We start from the raw sequence: 17,960 nt of genomic DNA, 5'->3' as shown, positions 1-17,960 counted from the left end.
TGCGGCGCACGAATCATGACACGGCATAAAGGGACGGACAGAGTGATTGGATGACGTGCGGGACCCGCCTGGCTCCGCTCGCGCCAAGATCGGCTGCCGCTGCCGCTGCCGGCGTCAAAAAGGGAAACGCCACAGAGGTGTGCATGACATCATGGCTGCTTTGGGAGGGAAGCCACCCTCGTCGGTACCGCCTTCCTGCGTCGAGACTTTCTGTCAGGCATCCATCAGTGATGCCATCCTGTGAGGGTTCATCTACGCATCTACAATGAAACCTGGAGAGACTCTAAACAGTATGCACGAACCCCAAGCTTTGCCGTTAACATGGATGGACTGGAGATCATCGCCAACACGCACAACAAGCATTGTCGCAGATGATTGAGACACGGGGACCCACTGAACCACGCTTCCTCTTCGGTCTCACTTCGCTGGCTCCATCCACCAAATACCGCCCATTTGCTCCATCACGCTTGGTCGTTCGGTGTCTCCAGCCATTCATCGACAAGTCATGTGCTCGATCAAGCTCTTGTCTGACTTGGGGAAGACTCCTTGGGACGGCCTTCCTTGGGACGGCCTTCCTTGGGACGGCCTTCCTTGGGACGGCCTTCCTTGGCCCTGCCGATGCGATGGGACCAGTCAAGCCAGTGCCGCCCCTGGTCCGCCATGTTTTCCTTTCTTCCCTGCTGACTCCGTTCCCCACAACACGACCGAGTCTGGTCGACCGTTTCTCCATGCCGACAAGGAAAAAAAAAAAAAGGGTTGCTCCATTCGATGTTGACGATCGTGAACCGCGGAGGTTTGCCCGCTTCTATCGGCAGGCTACTCATGCCGTGCGTGGTCAGCACATTGACAGGGGCGGAAACTGAGCGCTTCGGGCGTCTACCGCGGCATCGCACCCCGGGCACTGATCGAAACCCGCCGGCAGCAAACAACAGTAATCACTTCGCCAGGGTCAGCTCAGGATGGTGGAGACGACGACTGGGGCCAAGCAAACGGCCAGCCTTGGGACAACGTCATGCTTGCACACACACACACACACACACACTTTCGTTCGGTGACCAAAGGTACTGTACTCCCCCTACTCTTCTGGTCGCCGGGAAATGATTAGAGTGGTTGACAAAGCCCAGCGAGACCAGCGCGAGGGGATAATGAACAGACAGACACCAGAACCTCAACGGCCACCAGGCGCCACGCTACGCCCCATCGAACCATGACAGATGCAGTCGCCCACCCCTGGGTTCGTGTGCCCACGGCTACCCCGTGATCGTCCCCGCTCTGCCTCTCGACCTGACGCGACTCGCCTCAATCCCTTAAGCCGCGCCCCGGGCGCCGTCAACGACAGTCCACCGCCCGGGGTACGTCATGGGTTTCCCTAGGCCACTCCGCCGCCGTGAGATCTTGTCACGTCGAGCAGGGCCAAGGTCCGTCTCCCAGCTTCGACGCCAAAGCCTCGTCAGGCGCATCTGCCCCGGACGCCATCCACCTCAGCCAAGCTCCAGGTCCGGGCCCCCAAACCATCCCGTCCTGTGCCCCAGTTGTCTTCCCTCCCCCCTCCAAACCCAGATCCCCATCTTTTCCACACCACGAGGTCGTGTCTCGATAAGTACTTGACCTTCTGCCCCGTCCGCACATGTATGTGGTCTGGCTCCTGCTCACCTACTCAAAGTTTCTTTCTTAACTCCGAAAGACGTGGAGCCGTCTACATCTGCTCGAGTCCTCCCTCCCACCTATCCAGCTCGCAACATCCACGCAGCCAACACATACAATAACACTAGACCATCACACCCACAACACAACTAACCACCCACCATGTTGGGCACAAAGTACGCACCCTCTCCTCCTCGTACAGCTCCACGCGATCATCCTTGCTGACAAGCCAGATCCATCAAGGTCAATGGCGCCGAGGTGGGCATCGAGTCGATCATGCTCGGTGTCATCACCAGCATTGGCGGCTTCCTCTTCGGATACGACACGGGCCAGATCTCCTCCATGCTTCTCTTCACCGACTTCCGCAACCGCTTCGCCACTGGCCCTCGTGACGACGACGGCATCAAGACCTGGGTCTCCATCATCCAGTCCCTCATGGTCTCTCTGATGAGCATTGGAACCCTCATTGGTGCTCTCTCCGGCGCCTACACGGCTGACTGGTGGGGCCGTCGCAAGTCTCTCACCTTTGGCGTCTGCATTTTCATCATTGGCAACATCATCCAAATCACCGCCATGGACACCTGGGTTCACATGATGATGGGACGTTTCGTCGCCGGTCTCGGTGTTGGTAACCTGTCTGTCGGTGTGCCCATGTACCAGTCCGAGTGCTCCCCGCGCCAGATCCGCGGTGCTGTTGTCGCCTCGTACCAGCTCCTCATCACCATTGGTATCCTCATCTCCAACATTATCAACTATGGCGTTCGCAACATTCAGACCTCGGATGCCTCGTGGCGCATCGTCATCGGCCTCGGCATCTTGTTCTCTCTGCCTCTCGGCATTGGTATCCTCATGGTCCCCGAGTCGCCCCGCTGGCTCGCCGCCCGTCACGACTGGGAGGGCGCTCGCATGTCCTTGGCCCGCCTTCGCGGCATGAAGGATGACCCTCACAACACCCTTGTCGAGGACGACATTAACGAGATGTACAAGGTTCTCGAGGAGGAGTCCCGCGTCGGTGTCGGTTCATGGATGGAGTGCTTCACTGGCCGTCCCGCACGCCTGCCCAAGCTCGTCTACCGCACCATTCTCGGCATGACCCTCCACTTCCTGCAACAGTGGACTGGTGTCAATTACTTCTTCTACTACGGCGCCACCATCTTCGAGTCGGCTGGTGTCGATGACCCTATTCTCGTCCAACTCATCCTTGGTGCTGTCAATGTTGTCACCACCTTCTACGGCCTCTACGTGGTTGAGAAGTACGGCCGTCGCTGGCCGCTCTTCATCGGTGGTCTGTGGCAGGCTGCGTGGCTCTGTGTCTTTGCCTCGATCGGTGTCGCCCAGCCTCCTGACAACAACTCCACGACTGGCATTGTCATGATTGTTTCGGCCTGCATGTTCATTGCCTCTTTCGCTGGGTACGTCCACCTTTGCCACCAACGTCAGTCTACACGTGCTAATCAATTGCAGTACTTGGGGTCCCATCTGCTGGGTCGTCATTGGCGAGACCTTCCCCGTCCGCACACGTGCCAAGCAGGCCTCGCTCGCCACCGCTGGCAACTGGCTCGGCAACTTCATGATTGCGTTCCTGTCTCCTCTTGCCGACTCCGGCATCGGCTATGCCTTTGGCTACGTCTTCGTCGCCTGCAATCTGGCCGGTGCGCTTGTCGTTTGGTTCTTCCTTTATGAGTCTCGCGGTCTTTCGCTAGAGAACGTCGATCGCATGTACGGCCAGAAGGATGTGAAGCCCTGGAACTCCAACAAGTGGGTGCCTCCCGGATACCTCACCCGTGAGACCCGCGACGAGGCCACCTTCCGTCGCGCCAGTGCGGCGCGGGGCAGCGTCGCCCACACGTCGTCCGACGTGGAGAAGGAGAAGAGGCATGACGACAGCCCTAGCGAGAGCCACCACGAGGGCATGTTCAGTGGTCGCGACAACCAGGTCTAAGCGAGCGGTCTGGGGTGTTTTTCTATTTGCCTTTTTGACTGCTGTTGTCGCTGCATCTTGGACAACTAGCGCTGGCGTTGCGCTTGGGTTTCGATTCTTGTAATCATCTAGCTGTGTATAAAATGACGACGTCCATGACCCTGCTACCATGTCGTTGGCCTGTTGGCCGTGCCGATTCGTTCATCATGATCTGTGGACATCCCTGATGTAATGGACGATGACCAGGAAAGGTAGTAATCAACATGGGCATCGTTGTGCCTTCCCGAGTGTACCCAACAATCAGGTATGTAATCATGGACCCATATGTTCATGCGCAACAGCATGCTCTCACCCCGCTAACAACCTGCACCTGCCACGAGCTATTCATATCATACCAGGCAGGTGTCATCGAAGTACAGGTACCTTATACAGGCAGGAAGTACCTAGCAGACCCATGGTTGTAGCACCTGCCTACTGTCCACTAAACATGGGTGCATTGTGCTTGCCCGCGCTGCGACAGTGGCAGTATTTAAGAAATCTGACCGAAGGATGAGAAAGAATCTGCTTCTGAACATCTTTACCACTCGACACCTCATGCCACGCCTGTACATCACCAGGTCCGTCACCACCTCTGAATATCCTGCAATTTACCATGGTCGGTGTTCACTGCCATCTTCACCATGGCAGGCATCGTCATGTCTTTGTAAGTGAGGTCAACACCCTTCGAGTCGGCCCAGTCACTGAGCGCGCGCTCGTGTGCCCGCTGGCCACAGCACCCCTGCAGCGCAGATTGGTGTCACTGAGGATTATCTTGGTCCGAATCCAGAACAGACGTGGAACATCATGATTAACAACCCTCCGCCATTCCGAGTATCAACCCAATTCAAACTGACACCAACTCTTGATCAAGCCCCGCCTCCCGAAAGAAGATTTCTACGCAAAGCAGAAGTGGATGAGGCATGTCAAAACCAGGGCCTTGATGGCACGGACATTAACGAGCTTAGGCGTGCATCTCGGAAAGGGCGTCAGGGCTTGGATCGCGCCGACCGCCAGCCAGAGTTAGCTGCACTCGACGAGTGCGCTTCCGATAAGGACCCTAATCCGGAATATGAAAATGACAGCGACGACATAGAGGGCAGCATGGACGAAGTTGAAGGCTTGACCTTGGATGAGACAGTCGAAATGCACCATCTTATCGATGCGATCGCTGGCGAAACAGATGAAGATAAAGACGCCTTGGGGGAGGTACCGGTTGAGCTGGCCAAAAAGCAGCCAATTGACGCCGAGATTCTTGTCGGCGACTCGACAGCGTTTGTCGACTTTCTCTCCACAGTCAACATCTCTCTGAGGAATTGTACCTCTTGCACTACTGTTGACGCCCTCTTGGCGCGGATGCCATCGGATGGCAGCCGTGACACCACGGGTTTTCGAATGTCCTTATGGATTCACTGCCTTGGCTGAGGCTCATCTATCCCAACACGGCATGCGATTCATGCAAGGTACGAAAAGAAAAAATGGCCGATCGTCAATTCGAATGCATGCAATGCGATCAAAAATTCGACACAAAACACAACCTGGCCTGTCATGAGGTTCACATGCATAAATGGAGCAACAGGCGCTACTCTCACGACGACTGTGGTGATGACGACACAGTGTACTAGTCATGTGGCGCCCTCCATCTTCACCGGACGACGGCCCATGACGACTGTGGTGATGACGACACAGTGTACCAGTCATATGGCGCCCTCTATCTTCACCAGACGACGGCACACGACGACTCGTGGGAGGAGACATGTCCTGCTGTAGGCTGCAACCGCGGAAATAAACCATTCATAACCCCGGCCAACCAGCGCGATCACATTAAACGCAAACATCCAGAGTTGGATTCGGATCTTTTAGCTCCTAACAAGGGAACAAAAGGGGGAGTAACGAGTGCCAGGAGTTCTGCATAGGCATTACGCTTTTATCCCGTGCTAGGATGTCTGCGGACTGGAAGATCATGAGTTATAGGCAGTATCTCAAGTGCTATTAGCGGAGCCCTCTTTAGTGTCAAACATGGACTACTAGATTCACTCGATGGAAGCTCTTGGAACGGGCATGACCATTTCGGTAGTGAGAGAAATCACAGTCATCTTTCATCCTGGCATACTATGACATGACTCTGAAGTTCTAGAGGAAAGTATACTCATCGACCTATCCTCTGAGCTCCTGAATCAAACATGTCATGATGTAAATGGATCATTACTGACCCCGTCATTCAATGTTTTGATGAAAGTGCTTCAGCTCCTGAATACATGACTGAGTGTAGGCCTTCATGTCCTCTCTTCCGTTTCCCTGTCGCCTTACTGGGTGTTGCATCCACATCGACCTCCATTGAATCGTCTTCTGTTGCCGGGCTTTCCCCTTCACGAGTTTCCTCTTCCTCCTGTGGTCCCAGCTCCACATCACCAGGATGGTGTTCCCTTTGCTCGGGGCTCGGGAACCCCCGTCGTGGATCCCAAGGAGAGGCGCCATCGCCAAGAAAGAAGCTGCGGCCGCCAAGAAGAAGGAGGCCGAACAGAAGAAGGCGGCGGACAAAGCCGCCAAGGCCCTGTCGGCCCGAAGGGTGGTTCGGCCAAGCGCTCCGCCCCGGCCCCGGCCTCTGGCCGCCCGGGAAAGAAAACTCGGTCGACCCCCAAGAAAGGTCGTCCAGATTGTCCCGCTCCTCCGGTTCGTGGAACTCTGGTAAAATCCCTGGCTCGCCGTCCAACTCGATATGGCCCTCGATCGGTAGGATGGGCACTTCCCCCGCTATCACCTCACGAGAAATTTCCATGCCGGGCTTCTAGCTTACGGCAAGCTCTCTGATAAATTGCGGCGTCATGTTAGAGAAGAGGTCGGGGTTCAGGATCGTTGTCCGGGCAATGGCTGAATAAAACTCCCCGAGATCTGTCATCTTTTGACCGTCATATTCGTACCATTCGGCACCTTTGCGAGGATACCGATTGCACCGTTGACCCAGGTATGTTGCCATGATCTCGAACGCGCAGATGGTAAGCTGTTCGCCCTCGATGCGCCGATCAATTGGTGCTTGCGCTGCGATGATGTTCGCGACTTTTCTCAGCTGTTGATACTCTATCCACCTGTCGAAAAGTCTTGCTAGTAGAGGAAAATCCTTTTTATCTTCGGATACAGACTGGAAAATGAGTACTAGTCTGTGGACTGGATAATGAATAATAGAATGGATAATGAGTAATAGACCGGACAAGGAGGGATGGACTGGACGACGAGGGACGAACCGGACAAGAAGGGATAGACTGGACGACGAGGGACGGACCGGACAATGAGCAACCGACCAATGCGCCACAGGCGACCACCCATCCGGTTTTCTGTTGCTGTGTTGTCCGTTGCCGTCAGCAGGATGTCGTTGTGGAAAGTATTGTGATAATTCACACCAAAGATGGAAGGCCTGCTGCTGGTGATGAATCGGCCTTGGAGTCTGGAATGTTACTTCGATTGATGGCATCCTCGCGCTCGAAATTTTGTGGGGGCTCTTGCTGCTCAAGGCTTTGTCGAGTCTACGTTGATCGTTCTGTAGTGTTGTCAGCTCGCGTGTTCAATGAGAGGGGTTGAAGCTTGTAGCCCAAGGTGAAGGAACATCTGAGGCACTTACTGCGTAGCCAGGGTTGTTCACAATGACCAATAGCCGTTCATTCGTCTTCTGACAACGTAGTGCCATCCCCAACGTGAAGGCGTACTTGGGTGATTTGTTCACCACGTACCGCATTATCTCCAGCCGATCTGACGGGAACGAAAACTCGTCCGTTGGGCGAGTATGGTAAAAGTACCAGTGGAGACCCCCCGTGTGGTCGTTCAGGGCCACGCGCTTCATCTCAGCGACACCGGCCGCTGTCTCCGGTCTCCGCTTTTCTGCCTCTGCGGCCCTCTTCCGCGCTTGCGAGCTTGTCAGAGGACCTTGAGACTCAATAGGTTGCCCCAATTCGACATCGGCAGTCGTGACGGTCTTCTTGCCCTTGTCAGAGTGCATCCCATCAGGCTTCATGACATTGTACATGGCCTCCATGTCCCCCAGAAGTTTCATGCATCTGACCGATGGATGTGTCAGGATCTGATTCCGAACATCCGTGCCAATAAGCATGGCACGTCTGTACATACCAGGGTGTATCATCATCCCTGAAGACCCTGTGACCGATCCACGGCCAGTGTGCTGTGCCATCTTTGACATGGCGGGCGTCATCATGTTCTCATGTAACGAGCTCAACACGGCCCTCACAACAGGCCTTCGGTCCGCTCGCATCCCCAACTCAACACGGCATACCTCGATAGGAGGAATGCCATCCCCAGGGTGACAGATTTGACCATCTGGGAGTGTGAGCGGATCCAACATGCCCTGGCGTATTTGTAAGATGTCCATCATGCGGCCCACAGCCATGCGGGCAAAGTCAATACCACACTTGACAACGTCACCAAAGGATTCCACAAGCTTTGGATTCAGCAAGAACAAGGGAATGTGCTGGTCCTTCAGGGCCGTCACATATTCATCATGCCTTTTCCCAGCTCCCAGGGTCTTATTCTGGTTTTGCCATTTGGCGGAACCAAAACTCATAAGGCGCGCAAGATCGATCTTCTCCCAGGTGTTATTGTCGCGTTCTGGATCAGTCAAAAGCTTGCTAACAACCTCGGGAGGCAAAAAACATCTGTGGCTGGATTTCTGTACCGGCCGGGTTGAAGCGGAATGGCCAAGACTGTTGCCAGATCATGTCTGCATAGCCAAGGAAGTCCCGAGTAGAATTCAGCAAAGGAGTGGCGGTAATGAAAAAGTGTGGCGTCTTTATCGAGTTGGGTGGCCAGTTGGTGCCGCTTGGAAGAGACGTTCTTGACCTGATGACACTCATCTGCCAAAAGCCAATGAAACTGTCCGCCCTTGAAGGCCAACTCGTATTGCTGGCCCTCGTAGCTCTTCGGTATGGAACCCCGTGTTCTCTTTTTGCCAGCGAAGGTATCTTCTACCTCTTCAAGGGCCTGAGTCTCCTCGTCGACATTGAATGTAGTCAGCTACGCTAGCTCGTGGATTCGTCATTCTGCTCAGGGTTGTCAAAGGCATCAGAGTCATCCAAGATGCCATCATTCGTTTCGTGCTCTGAAGAAAAAGCCTGTTGAAAAGACTGCTGATTTGGTATTCGGAACAAAGGAGGGTTTTATAATGTGAGAGAAAAGTCGACTGAGGCAACTTGGCTCCTGAAGCTTCTCGGAGAAAACTTTTCTGTGGCACGAGTTAGGGTGCCTTCCTGAGAAAAAAGTATGGTCGTCCAGAATTCTGAGTCACCTGATTATGAGTCATTGCGTGAGTCTGGGAAGGAGACACCAAAGCCTGTGAGGAAGGCGCCGCCTGACATGTCTTACCCGAAGGTAGTGCTGTCCAGGCAAGAGCCTCTCGATCTGAATGCTTCCGTGTCTGGAGTGAGAGATGCCCGCAGTCAGGTGATATAAGGTAGATAGCTAGGTCAGCTTCGCAACGGCGAGTAGAATGGCCTGCCTGTGTGTGTTGAAATTTATACGCCGAAGTGGCCAGGACTGTGAGTGGGATTGTGTTGTAACCATGTAATAATAGTCTCGGTGGAATCAGTGGCCATGGTAGAAAGTGCCGGGGCGATGGAGCACAGAGCACGTATAATGTGTTCAACGTCGCAATGGCCAGTCGTGTCCTTGTTCGTTTCGCGAGGAAATCACGTTGAGGAACTGAGTGATCGCCGGTCTGAAGATTGGCATCTCAAAAAGAAAATATACCACGTTATTCCTGGACTTGCTGCTTTTATGAACCACATAGTTGACGATAGTCGTTCAGGCGCAATGAGGTGTCGCTCTTTATAGGAGGAGGAGGAGCGGGTCGGGTGGTTTGTCGTGAAGCAAATGTCAGTGGGAGTTTGCTGCCGAAAGCTGGCGACGAACAAACTCCGCCATGCCACTTTAGGCAACAGGGAAATGCGAAAATTCTATTTTTTCATATGTGGTATATGAATTCACTTCTCTCGCGCAGCTAGCTGGGCAGCCATTTGTCTGGCAAGTATCTACTTCTTCGCTCCGACACACTAGTCGGATGATCATGGTTTAGCTAGAAGTCACCTACAAGGTAGCCGCTCGTGATACGATCATTAATTCTTCTGAGCACCGGCGTCATGATTAACAGAGGCCATTTTACACTTGACAAACAAGTTTGACCAGCAAGCGACGTGTTTTCGCGGCGCGGTTTTCCCGCTTCAGCATTGTTAGCGAGCGAACATCTAGCGATCTAAATGGCAGAACCATTCCTGCACAAGAAATGGGTGCTGATTTGACATGTCCTCTAGCAAGTAACTTATGTTTCACACAAATACAGGCAACGCTATTGGCTCAGCACACGACTTTCATACATCTTAACCAACGGCAGCGAAGTTCCCGGCCGGGCTCGTGCTAATTCGTCAGTCGAACCACGGGCTTCTGACTTCCTCTACGTACGCCTTAGATACACACTATATAAGTGTCACTCCGTCATGGGTATCTATAATTCAAGACTCGTAGCCGTAGTGCATCACTGGTATTGACGAGGTACATGTCGACGAGTAATGGCATACCTCTGCTCAAGGATATCAGACCCAGCATACACATTTCCTCATGAGATCTTGTATTCAGTGAATGGTAGTGGCAAGATTTTGCGAACGAAGGGGGGGAGATTTACATACAAGCTCAGTTGGCTGACCAGGTCAAAAATTAGGTACGATATTCCATCAATTCGAAACAACAATTCGCAGCTGTTGCTATCCGCCACGCCTTGTACTAGACTCGTACCCGAAAGGTGAACCCGTTGGATGGTACATTGGCTATCCCACCTGGAATGGTAACATTAAGAAGGCTGGTGGGTAAAGGAACTCGATCACACTTTTTCTCGGGCAAGCCGTGTTAGACTCATTACCTTGTAGTATACGAAATCAATCTCTTCACCTTCAGCGCTTCACCCGACTGATTACTGTAGAAAGTGGGTATTTCTCTCGTACAAATTCCATCATCCTCCGCCTGAATTCCTCATTTCTCCATGACCCTTGAGGTCCAGTCAGGAGAGAAGGCTACCCAGAAATCAGCAATGTCATAGAAACCAAGGAGGCATGCTTCCGATTCTCCGCTGAGGCCGAAATCGTTCCTTGTGTTTACAAATAGGACAGGTGTCACCAGGTAGGTTTTAAGGGAGATATTGTCCACAGAGTGTCCTTCTCCTGCGTGAAAATGACCTGGACTACTCAGACCTTCGTGGATGTTTGAAAAGTAGAACATGCGGATCACGGCTTCAACCACCCGCAACTGGCCTGTACGCATTGCTGAGTGCAAAGCCGTGTTGCCTTCGCGATTTTGATGTGTCAAAAGCACATGAGCAGCAAGTTCTCGATAGAACGACGACTCAATATTGCGGCCGAATGTTTCGAAAATACCATAGAGGCCGTCCATATTGCCAGTGTTCACTATGGCGTGTAGTATCAAGTCGCCACTATCTCGGTCAATGACCAGATGGCAACCCTTTTGTGTTTCACAGTGGTGTTGACGCGCGCCGTTGAAACGAATGGGGTAATCGCTTCGGCCTAACTTCCATTTGTACAAAGTCCCTGGCTTCTGAGGGAGAGAAAGGCCGACATTCTTGGCCTTTCATTGAGGATTGGCCCATGAACCTCGTGATGATATTGATGGCTATGGGTATTGTTGGTTCCGCGATGCTTGGACTGATGTCCTCGTAGGACTCGCCGAGTTCAGGGCGATCAACCTGACTTGGGCGGCCCTCGACCTCGTCCGAACCGGAGGACCTGGCATCGCTCGAACTACTGACATAGTTGACACATTCGATCTCTTCGTTTTCAAGAACGGCCTGTTCGGTTTCTCTGGATTGGGCATGTTGACACAAGAAGAGGTGGAACGAACTCTTCTCTCAAGGTCAGCCGATATCGGGCTGGCTCGATTCTCCTTGGGAGCACAGAATGCTGCGATGTTCATCGAACCACAGACCACCAATCCAGAAGGGTTGGGTCTTTTCTCAAGCCCGTCGCTGATTGCGAACATCTTTGACTTTGTTGGGCCTATGTTAGTTCACCAACTATGGTTTCGCGTCATCCCATCGGTCGTGGGGGACATGACTTGCGTGCCTTTCCATGAGATTATGTTCCATGAGTTTATGTTTTTAACCGATCATCAGCCGCGCGCCCCCAGTATATTGCCAGCGTCTGTGCGTTGTGATTAGACCCAATAGTCAGCTCGATTGATACCCAATGGTCAGGCGACATCCCCCCATCCGCGGTTGTCGCCATCGAAATGTCCAATCTCCCTTGTCTTCATTCTTCTCCAGCCCGATTTCGTCTGTTTCCAGATTCACTCCGCACCACAGCATGGGCACAGCATGGGCCAGTCCATTTCCATTGGAGCCTTGTTCCCATTAAGACTACGCCTCTGGCTCGGCAGTGTGCTCTTTCGCCCCCTCGGCCTAAAGACTTTCAGAGTAAGCTGGCGTCGTGTCATCAAGGGGCCATGCGACCCTCCTGAGATTGAGGCTATGCGATACATCGCCACGCACACAGAAATCCCAGTCCCTCAGATCTACGCTATTCATACCGAGAACTGTTGTATCTATATTGAGATGGCGTATATCCAAGGCGATGCCTTAGATACCACCTGGGCTGACCTTTCAACGAACGAGAGGAACACCATCTTTGCAGACATCAAACAGTACGTCTCTTCTCTTCGGGAGCTTCAGCCCCCCTCGCAAGATATCGTCTGCTCGGCTTCTCATAATCCCGCCTATGACTGCCGTATCGGATTTCAATTCTTTGGTCCCATGACCCATGACGAATTTCATTCTTTGACGCGAAAGCACTTACTTATGGACGACGTCAAAGCCGGTGCTCTCGGCCGAGAAGTGGCCACAACGCATACGGGTCGCTATCGCACTTATTTTACGCATGCGGACCTAGCCCCGAGAAATATTATTGTGCGTCACGGGCGAGTTGCTGCCATCATCGACTGGGGGTTTGCAGGATGGTATCCAGAGTACTGGGAGTTCACGAAGGCGCACTATAATTTCTTCTCCGAAGATTGGGAGGAGTGTCTGTCAATTGCTCTCCCCGCCTACAACACGGAGCTCTTAGCCGAACAGACCCTCTGGAGAATGCTGCCGGAACCGGGTGCAGCATCCACATCCTTTTTCCGCGATGGAACCAGCTTTTCGCACAAAGGTTCACAGCCTTCTGAAGCCTGGCTGGCTGCTAGAAAAGGTCGTCAGCAGGCAGACTTGTGGTCTTTGGCCCTAATTCCGAGGAATTGACACGTGTATCTCTTCTCTCCTAAGCGTAGTCGGCTTCAAGCCTTGCATGGTGTGGAATCATGAACACACTCCCCTCATCCGCTTGTCTGGCTCGCCTAATGGTGTGCGAGAAACTTATTCTCGTAGACGACATTCGAGCGTTCCGATTTGCAAACCCCTGTAGTTGAGGGAGACAAAGTCCACATCCGTGTAGCAGTTAGCAACGCTGGGCCTCGATTTTGAAAATGAGAGAATCTGAGACGAACTAGAACTTCAACCGAGGGCCGGGGCCGATCATTGCGGGATTGAAGTCGACTCTGGACTGGAGACACCGGATAGCTTGCCCGCATCGAGCACTGGCTGGGCAGCGGATACATCTGCCGGCAAAAGGCAGGTTCAAGACAAGATGTTATGATGCATGCTTTAAATCTATTTCGGGTACGGTAAGCCTTCCTATCGAAGTTTCGATTGTCCGAAAGGTTAAAGGCATACATCTGGAAACAACTTCGACAGGCTTCTGCGAACCAACACTACCCGACATGTCGGCTTCAGAGTTTTGAGAAATCGATAAGAGCAACTACATCATGAAGAAGTTGCAATAGAGCATAGCCCTTTCAGTTTAATAACTCTCTGAATCTCAGCCAGTTCTCTTCATGGGCAGGGTGGAATCGCCAAGGATGGTACGTTGGCACATGTGAACAAGGCAGCCTCACGACAAGGAGGCCTTGCCACTTGAGTGCCAGAATGAAAGTGCTAGCATCATTTTCATAGTATGGGTAAACTCCTCACAAGATTCTGGGTATCATCAGCTCAGATCGGTAGGTGGCATTGACGGTAAGGTTCAAGTACGCCGACTTGCTCCGGAACCAGCCCGAACTCTCACGGCCCTAACGCACCAACCTTAGCATAACCTGCCAAATACCGAGACTTTTCGCCGTACTGCGAAGCTTGTCCGGTGATCTTCACACCCAACCCCGGGCATTGACCTCAATGAGTTTCCCACCCTTCGATGCTGCACAAAGTGCACATGCTTTTGGTTGGCATATACCACTGGAAATGAGGGCCTAATCGCCAAGCCAATAGCCTACCCTGCGAGCCCAGATGGTCAGCCGGCCGGATGGTCGTTCCGCGAGGATCGGAAGCCTCCGTCGCACTGAGGTTATGCGGACAACGAACCGCTAGCTGGAGTTTCATGTTCTTCAAGCTCAGGATTGCTAATGGCAAGACACAGAAGGTACGTCGGCGTTTGTTTTCTGATCATGTCTCACGACATCTACAGTCTGACAAAAGGGGCAGTCGCCGTGCTTGGCCTTAGCTGCAGTTGCGAATCACTGTCGATGTCATCAGACCAAACATACGGACTTGATGCAGCACCCTCACAGGAAGCAAAATCTGAAATGTCCATCTGTCTATCGTCAACTTTTGATTAGCCGGACGTAGCCCACGTATGCAACTCCCACAAAGCTTCCCGTGACCAGAAGCCCAAGCACCGTCAAGTCCCAATTCCTTGCTTTCCATACCGACATTCTAGAGTCCGCCGTTTGCAGATGCATTGGCCTTCTCCGCCTCACCATCATGAGTTTATCACCCTCGTCCGCCGGTGGGAGCTTGCTGAATATGGCATCGAACATAACCTCCTCGATCAAATCCGCACCGTATTCCTTCTTCCTCGACGAAACACGCGCAATGTGCTTCATGCGTTGTATGTCACGTGAGAATACACCACCTTCATCCGCCAATATGGTTCGCGCCTTTTGAAGCACCTCTTCGCCAGTGAAAGCCGCTTTGTCGAGGTACATGCCAATGCCTGCCTCCTGCACGCGAAGTCCGTTGAGAAGCTGGTCGAAAAAGAAGCCCAGAACCAGCATCGGCGTTCCGTGATATGCGGCTTCGTTGACGCTGCTGCCACCGCCGTGCGTCATGAAGAGGATCGTCTCAGGTCGGTCGAGGATGGCGCGCTGGGGCGCAAACGGCGTGAAGAGCCATGCGCGGTTCTTGTTGTCAAGAAGCTCGCCGACGCGGACGTCGCTGCCTTTGGCAATACAATGAGCTCGGTTGAATTGGGTGCGCTGCGCGTCTTTTGCGACCCAGATGATGCCGTCGATGAGGCCTTCTTCGAGCAAGGACGAAAGCGCAAGGAGGAGACGCTGTAGATACTCGGGAGGCACCAGGACATGAGTGCCGAAGGAGATGAAAACTACGCGGTGGTGTGACGCGAAGAGGGCCTCCAGTTTGTCGTCCAGGGAGGGATACTCGTCAGCGAGAATGGGCCCTACAGCCGCCATCAGGGGCGGCAAGTCTTTTGGTGTCTCCAGTCCCCAGAAGGAGTTGACCAAGACGAGGTAGTTTGGTTTGTTTATCGTGAAAAGCGAGTACGTGACGCCAGCTGCCCGTCGCATGTTGCGGATGAACCAAAAGTACGGAATCAACGCCGAGATGGTCCGCAGCGGACGGAAGGCTGCACGGACACGCGTCCATAGTGATGCATGCTCGCTGCTCAAGGCATCGATTTGTAGCCCTGGTACCCCAGGGATGTACGGGGCGCCGGCCATGCCGTATGGCATCTGAGGCCAAAGAGTCGCGACGGGGATGCCGAATTGGTGCTGAATGTCTCGCACGGCGTCGACAAAGAAATCGGCTACAATCATGTCTGGTCTCGAAACTTGAATCACCTCTTTCAGCGACTGGTAGTCGGATGCCCAGAACGCGTCGACGGTGAATTTCGGCAGGAAATAGTCTCGGTAATCTCGTCTGGCGTCTGTTTGTTGCATGTGGAGGTAGTGGGCGGCTTCTTTTTCCGCCGTCATGGGATCGCCCATGGTGTGCGTCCGAGAGATGAAAGAGTAATCTGGCGAGTTCACCCACTTTTCCTGTCCCCGGTGAGTTGCGAATTCGACTCGATGGCCTCTCCTGGCCAAAATGCGGCCCAGTTCCAATACAGGTGCTGTGAGTCAGTTAGAAGGTTTTTGATCGCGGTTGAGCGGTACTGCTTTGAGGCGTGAGAACCAACCGGCATGTGTCAGGCCTCCAGTGCCAGACACCACAAGCACCTTTGCCGAAGAATCTTGCTGTCCAGAGAAAACCTCAGTAGGAGCTTGTATCAAGTCGCCATCCTCCGGAGAGTGACCATGCATGTTTTCCTTGCTTGACACAGCTGGGTTGCTGATCCAGCTGCCCAGCCCGACATCGCGCGAGTCCAAGGACATCTCGCAGTCTCGCTGCTTTTGCCTTGGTTTGACGAGACAAAAGATCTGTGTGGGAATTGGGTTCCTGGTGCGTAGTCCAGTCAACGATGTTGTGACAACCGCGAAGTCGGTGATAGGAACGGCGACCAAATGCCAATCAACCAGCACGATTCTTGGCTTACAATCTGCGCGAGTTCATCATGAAACGATGGCTTGGGCCTTTGATGGATGCTGCTCAGAAGGTGGCGTCTACTTCGCGTCACGGCCAGTGATGAGTTTGCGCATCATCTTGAATACCACGGTTCCCAGCTTTGCATCCTCGGCATCGCCTGATTGATGTCCAAGAACGAAGTCATGATGGCATGATTCACCATCTCGGAACACCAGCTCCAAGGAGGAATGGGTGAGGTGGTCTGTGCTGAATGCCCGCCCTTTTCGGTTCTGCCGCCTTCACTGCCAGACAGACAGTACACATGTTCATTCACTTCACCTGGGCATTTCTGACGGTACAAGATCTTGGTGGTGGCATTCGCTTGGTCAGTGGCATTCACTCGGTCAGTGGCATTCACTCGGTCAGTGGCATTCACTCGGTCAGTACCAATATTAGGGGATTTCCTATGACAGTGGTTAGGATGGTGGTATCTGGGATATCTGGGATCCACAGCTCTCAGGAGCACGTGAACCACGGCTCACGTGATCGGTGAAGCAGACGGGTATATCTGACTTGCGTAAGGTAGGTAGCGGTAACGCAGAGATAGAGAAAATCAAGAATCAACCATCACAAGCCTTATATCAGATACCCTACCTATTCAGAGCTCGCAAGCACAGCAGAAGCACTGGATTGGGGTTCACATAAGCAGTGAAGCCCTCTCAACAACGGCTTCACTTCTTCCTATCAACGATACTATTATCGCCTTTTCGACCTAGGTTGAGTGGAAAACTCTACCTAAAACCGGCGGTCCAACTACTGAGCAAACGCTACGGCACAACGCCAAATCTCGGCATAACGCTAGATCCGCAAACTGCTGTACTCTCTAGCCCACAATGGCTACACAGCTTTATTATCAGGGCGAACGGCTACTCGGCAAATCGAATTACCGCTCCTGGAAGCTTAGCGTCATTGCCTTCCTCGAACGCGCGCACTGCGATGAATTCCTCAGTGCCTCTATTCCCCCCCCCGGCCGACGCAGCAGACAGGGAGGTATGGAGGGACAAGAAGGCGGTGGCAATGAGCACTCTTGGCGTCTCAATCCACTCTAGCCTATATGATCGCATCGAAGCCACAGGTTGGGACATGGCTGATCGAGACCCCTTCAACCTGTGGAGTGCAGTTTCTCAAGTTTTCCAGGCACCGGCCTGCCCTGTAGAATAGCTACAGAATACACACCTCTCCTCCGCACTTGAACCCCTACAGCGCAGGACGCTCAATGGCCTAGCAGTCAGCGATCAGGGCAGCGCTCATGATACTAGCAGTATGCCAGACGTGGCTCGTGTGTTGGCCTGCCAGATTAGAAGTTTTGGGTCATTGGGAGCAGTGGTCCAGCAGCAGAGGCTAATGCTGGCCGCCTTGTTATGGAGCCTGGTACTTGAGGTGATGGAGGAAAGCGGGCCTCAGTTATGGTACATACAGACTGCTCGGTCTAAATGTGTTTCTTGATGCGACGAGCTTACTATGGGTAGCATTCCTTGATCCCAAGCTGACATCCAGCAGTATACTGTCGTGTAGTCATTATGAGCCATGCAAGAGGCAGCAGGTTCATTGAAGTTTGTGCATGCTCTTGAAGCGGTGGTCAACCAGGCACCTCGACGTACGGTGAGGGGGGCTTTCAATAAACGCAGTATCTTCACGTCGGCCTGTATCTGCAGTCTTCTCGCTCCGTCCATTTTCGCCAAGCTG

At 53.1% G+C, this 17,960-nt stretch overlaps 6 protein-coding genes across 6 annotated transcripts; 3 read left to right on the top strand and 3 right to left on the bottom strand.

Moving 5' to 3' along the window:
* Nucleotides 1–515: 515 nt before the first annotated feature.
* VDAG_08187 (uncharacterized protein) lies at nt 516–753 on the bottom strand (the record flags this gene model as incomplete). Its single annotated transcript, XM_009657564.1, has 1 exon — nt 516–753. The coding sequence occupies exon 1, from the start codon at nt 660–662 to the stop codon at nt 516–518; it is 147 nt and encodes a 48-aa protein (XP_009655859.1). The 5' UTR covers nt 663–753.
* A 1,053-nt stretch (nt 754–1,806) lies between these two features.
* Nucleotides 1,807–3,586, top strand: VDAG_08186 (high-affinity glucose transporter ght2; the record flags this gene model as incomplete). The annotated part of the gene is made up of 3 exons (XM_009657563.1): nt 1,807–1,820; nt 1,878–3,056; nt 3,109–3,586. The coding sequence occupies 3 exons, from the start codon at nt 1,807–1,809 to the stop codon at nt 3,584–3,586; spliced, it is 1,671 nt and encodes a 556-aa protein (XP_009655858.1).
* Nucleotides 3,587–4,245: 659 nt separating this feature from the next.
* On the top strand, nt 4,246–5,026 carry VDAG_08185 (uncharacterized protein; the record flags this gene model as incomplete). Its single annotated transcript, XM_009657562.1, has 2 exons — nt 4,246–4,268; nt 4,339–5,026. 2 exons carry the CDS (start codon nt 4,246–4,248, stop codon nt 5,024–5,026), a joined length of 711 nt encoding a protein of 236 aa, XP_009655857.1.
* Nucleotides 5,027–6,311: 1,285 nt separating this feature from the next.
* Nucleotides 6,312–8,460, bottom strand: VDAG_08184 (uncharacterized protein; the record flags this gene model as incomplete). Its single annotated transcript, XM_009657561.1, has 4 exons — nt 6,312–6,640; nt 7,056–7,122; nt 7,218–8,215; nt 8,283–8,460. The coding sequence occupies 4 exons, from the start codon at nt 8,458–8,460 to the stop codon at nt 6,390–6,392; spliced, it is 1,494 nt and encodes a 497-aa protein (XP_009655856.1). The 3' UTR covers nt 6,312–6,389.
* Nucleotides 8,461–11,875: 3,415 nt separating this feature from the next.
* VDAG_08183 (uncharacterized protein) lies at nt 11,876–12,916 on the top strand. Its single transcript, XM_009657560.1, has one exon. The coding sequence runs from the start codon at nt 11,979–11,981 to the stop codon at nt 12,897–12,899; it is 921 nt and encodes a 306-aa protein (XP_009655855.1). The 5' UTR covers nt 11,876–11,978; the 3' UTR covers nt 12,900–12,916.
* A 1,356-nt stretch (nt 12,917–14,272) lies between these two features.
* Nucleotides 14,273–16,493, bottom strand: VDAG_08182 (UDP-glucosyl transferase family protein). The gene is made up of 3 exons (XM_009657559.1): nt 16,488–16,493; nt 15,889–16,256; nt 14,273–15,822 (listed from the first exon to the last, which is right to left on the bottom strand). Exons 2-3 carry the CDS (start codon nt 16,082–16,084, stop codon nt 14,294–14,296), a joined length of 1,725 nt encoding a protein of 574 aa, XP_009655854.1. The 5' UTR covers nt 16,085–16,256; nt 16,488–16,493; the 3' UTR covers nt 14,273–14,293.
* Between the last annotated feature and the right edge of the window lie 1,467 nt (nt 16,494–17,960).

The sequence above is a fragment of the Verticillium dahliae genome, genomic scaffold, assembly GCF_000150675.1.
Source record: "Verticillium dahliae VdLs.17 supercont1.19 genomic scaffold, whole genome shotgun sequence".
NCBI lineage: Eukaryota > Fungi > Ascomycota > Sordariomycetes > Glomerellales > Plectosphaerellaceae > Verticillium > Verticillium dahliae.
Note: the sequence above shows the minus strand (reverse complement) of the source record. Positions and strands in the feature narration are given on the sequence as shown.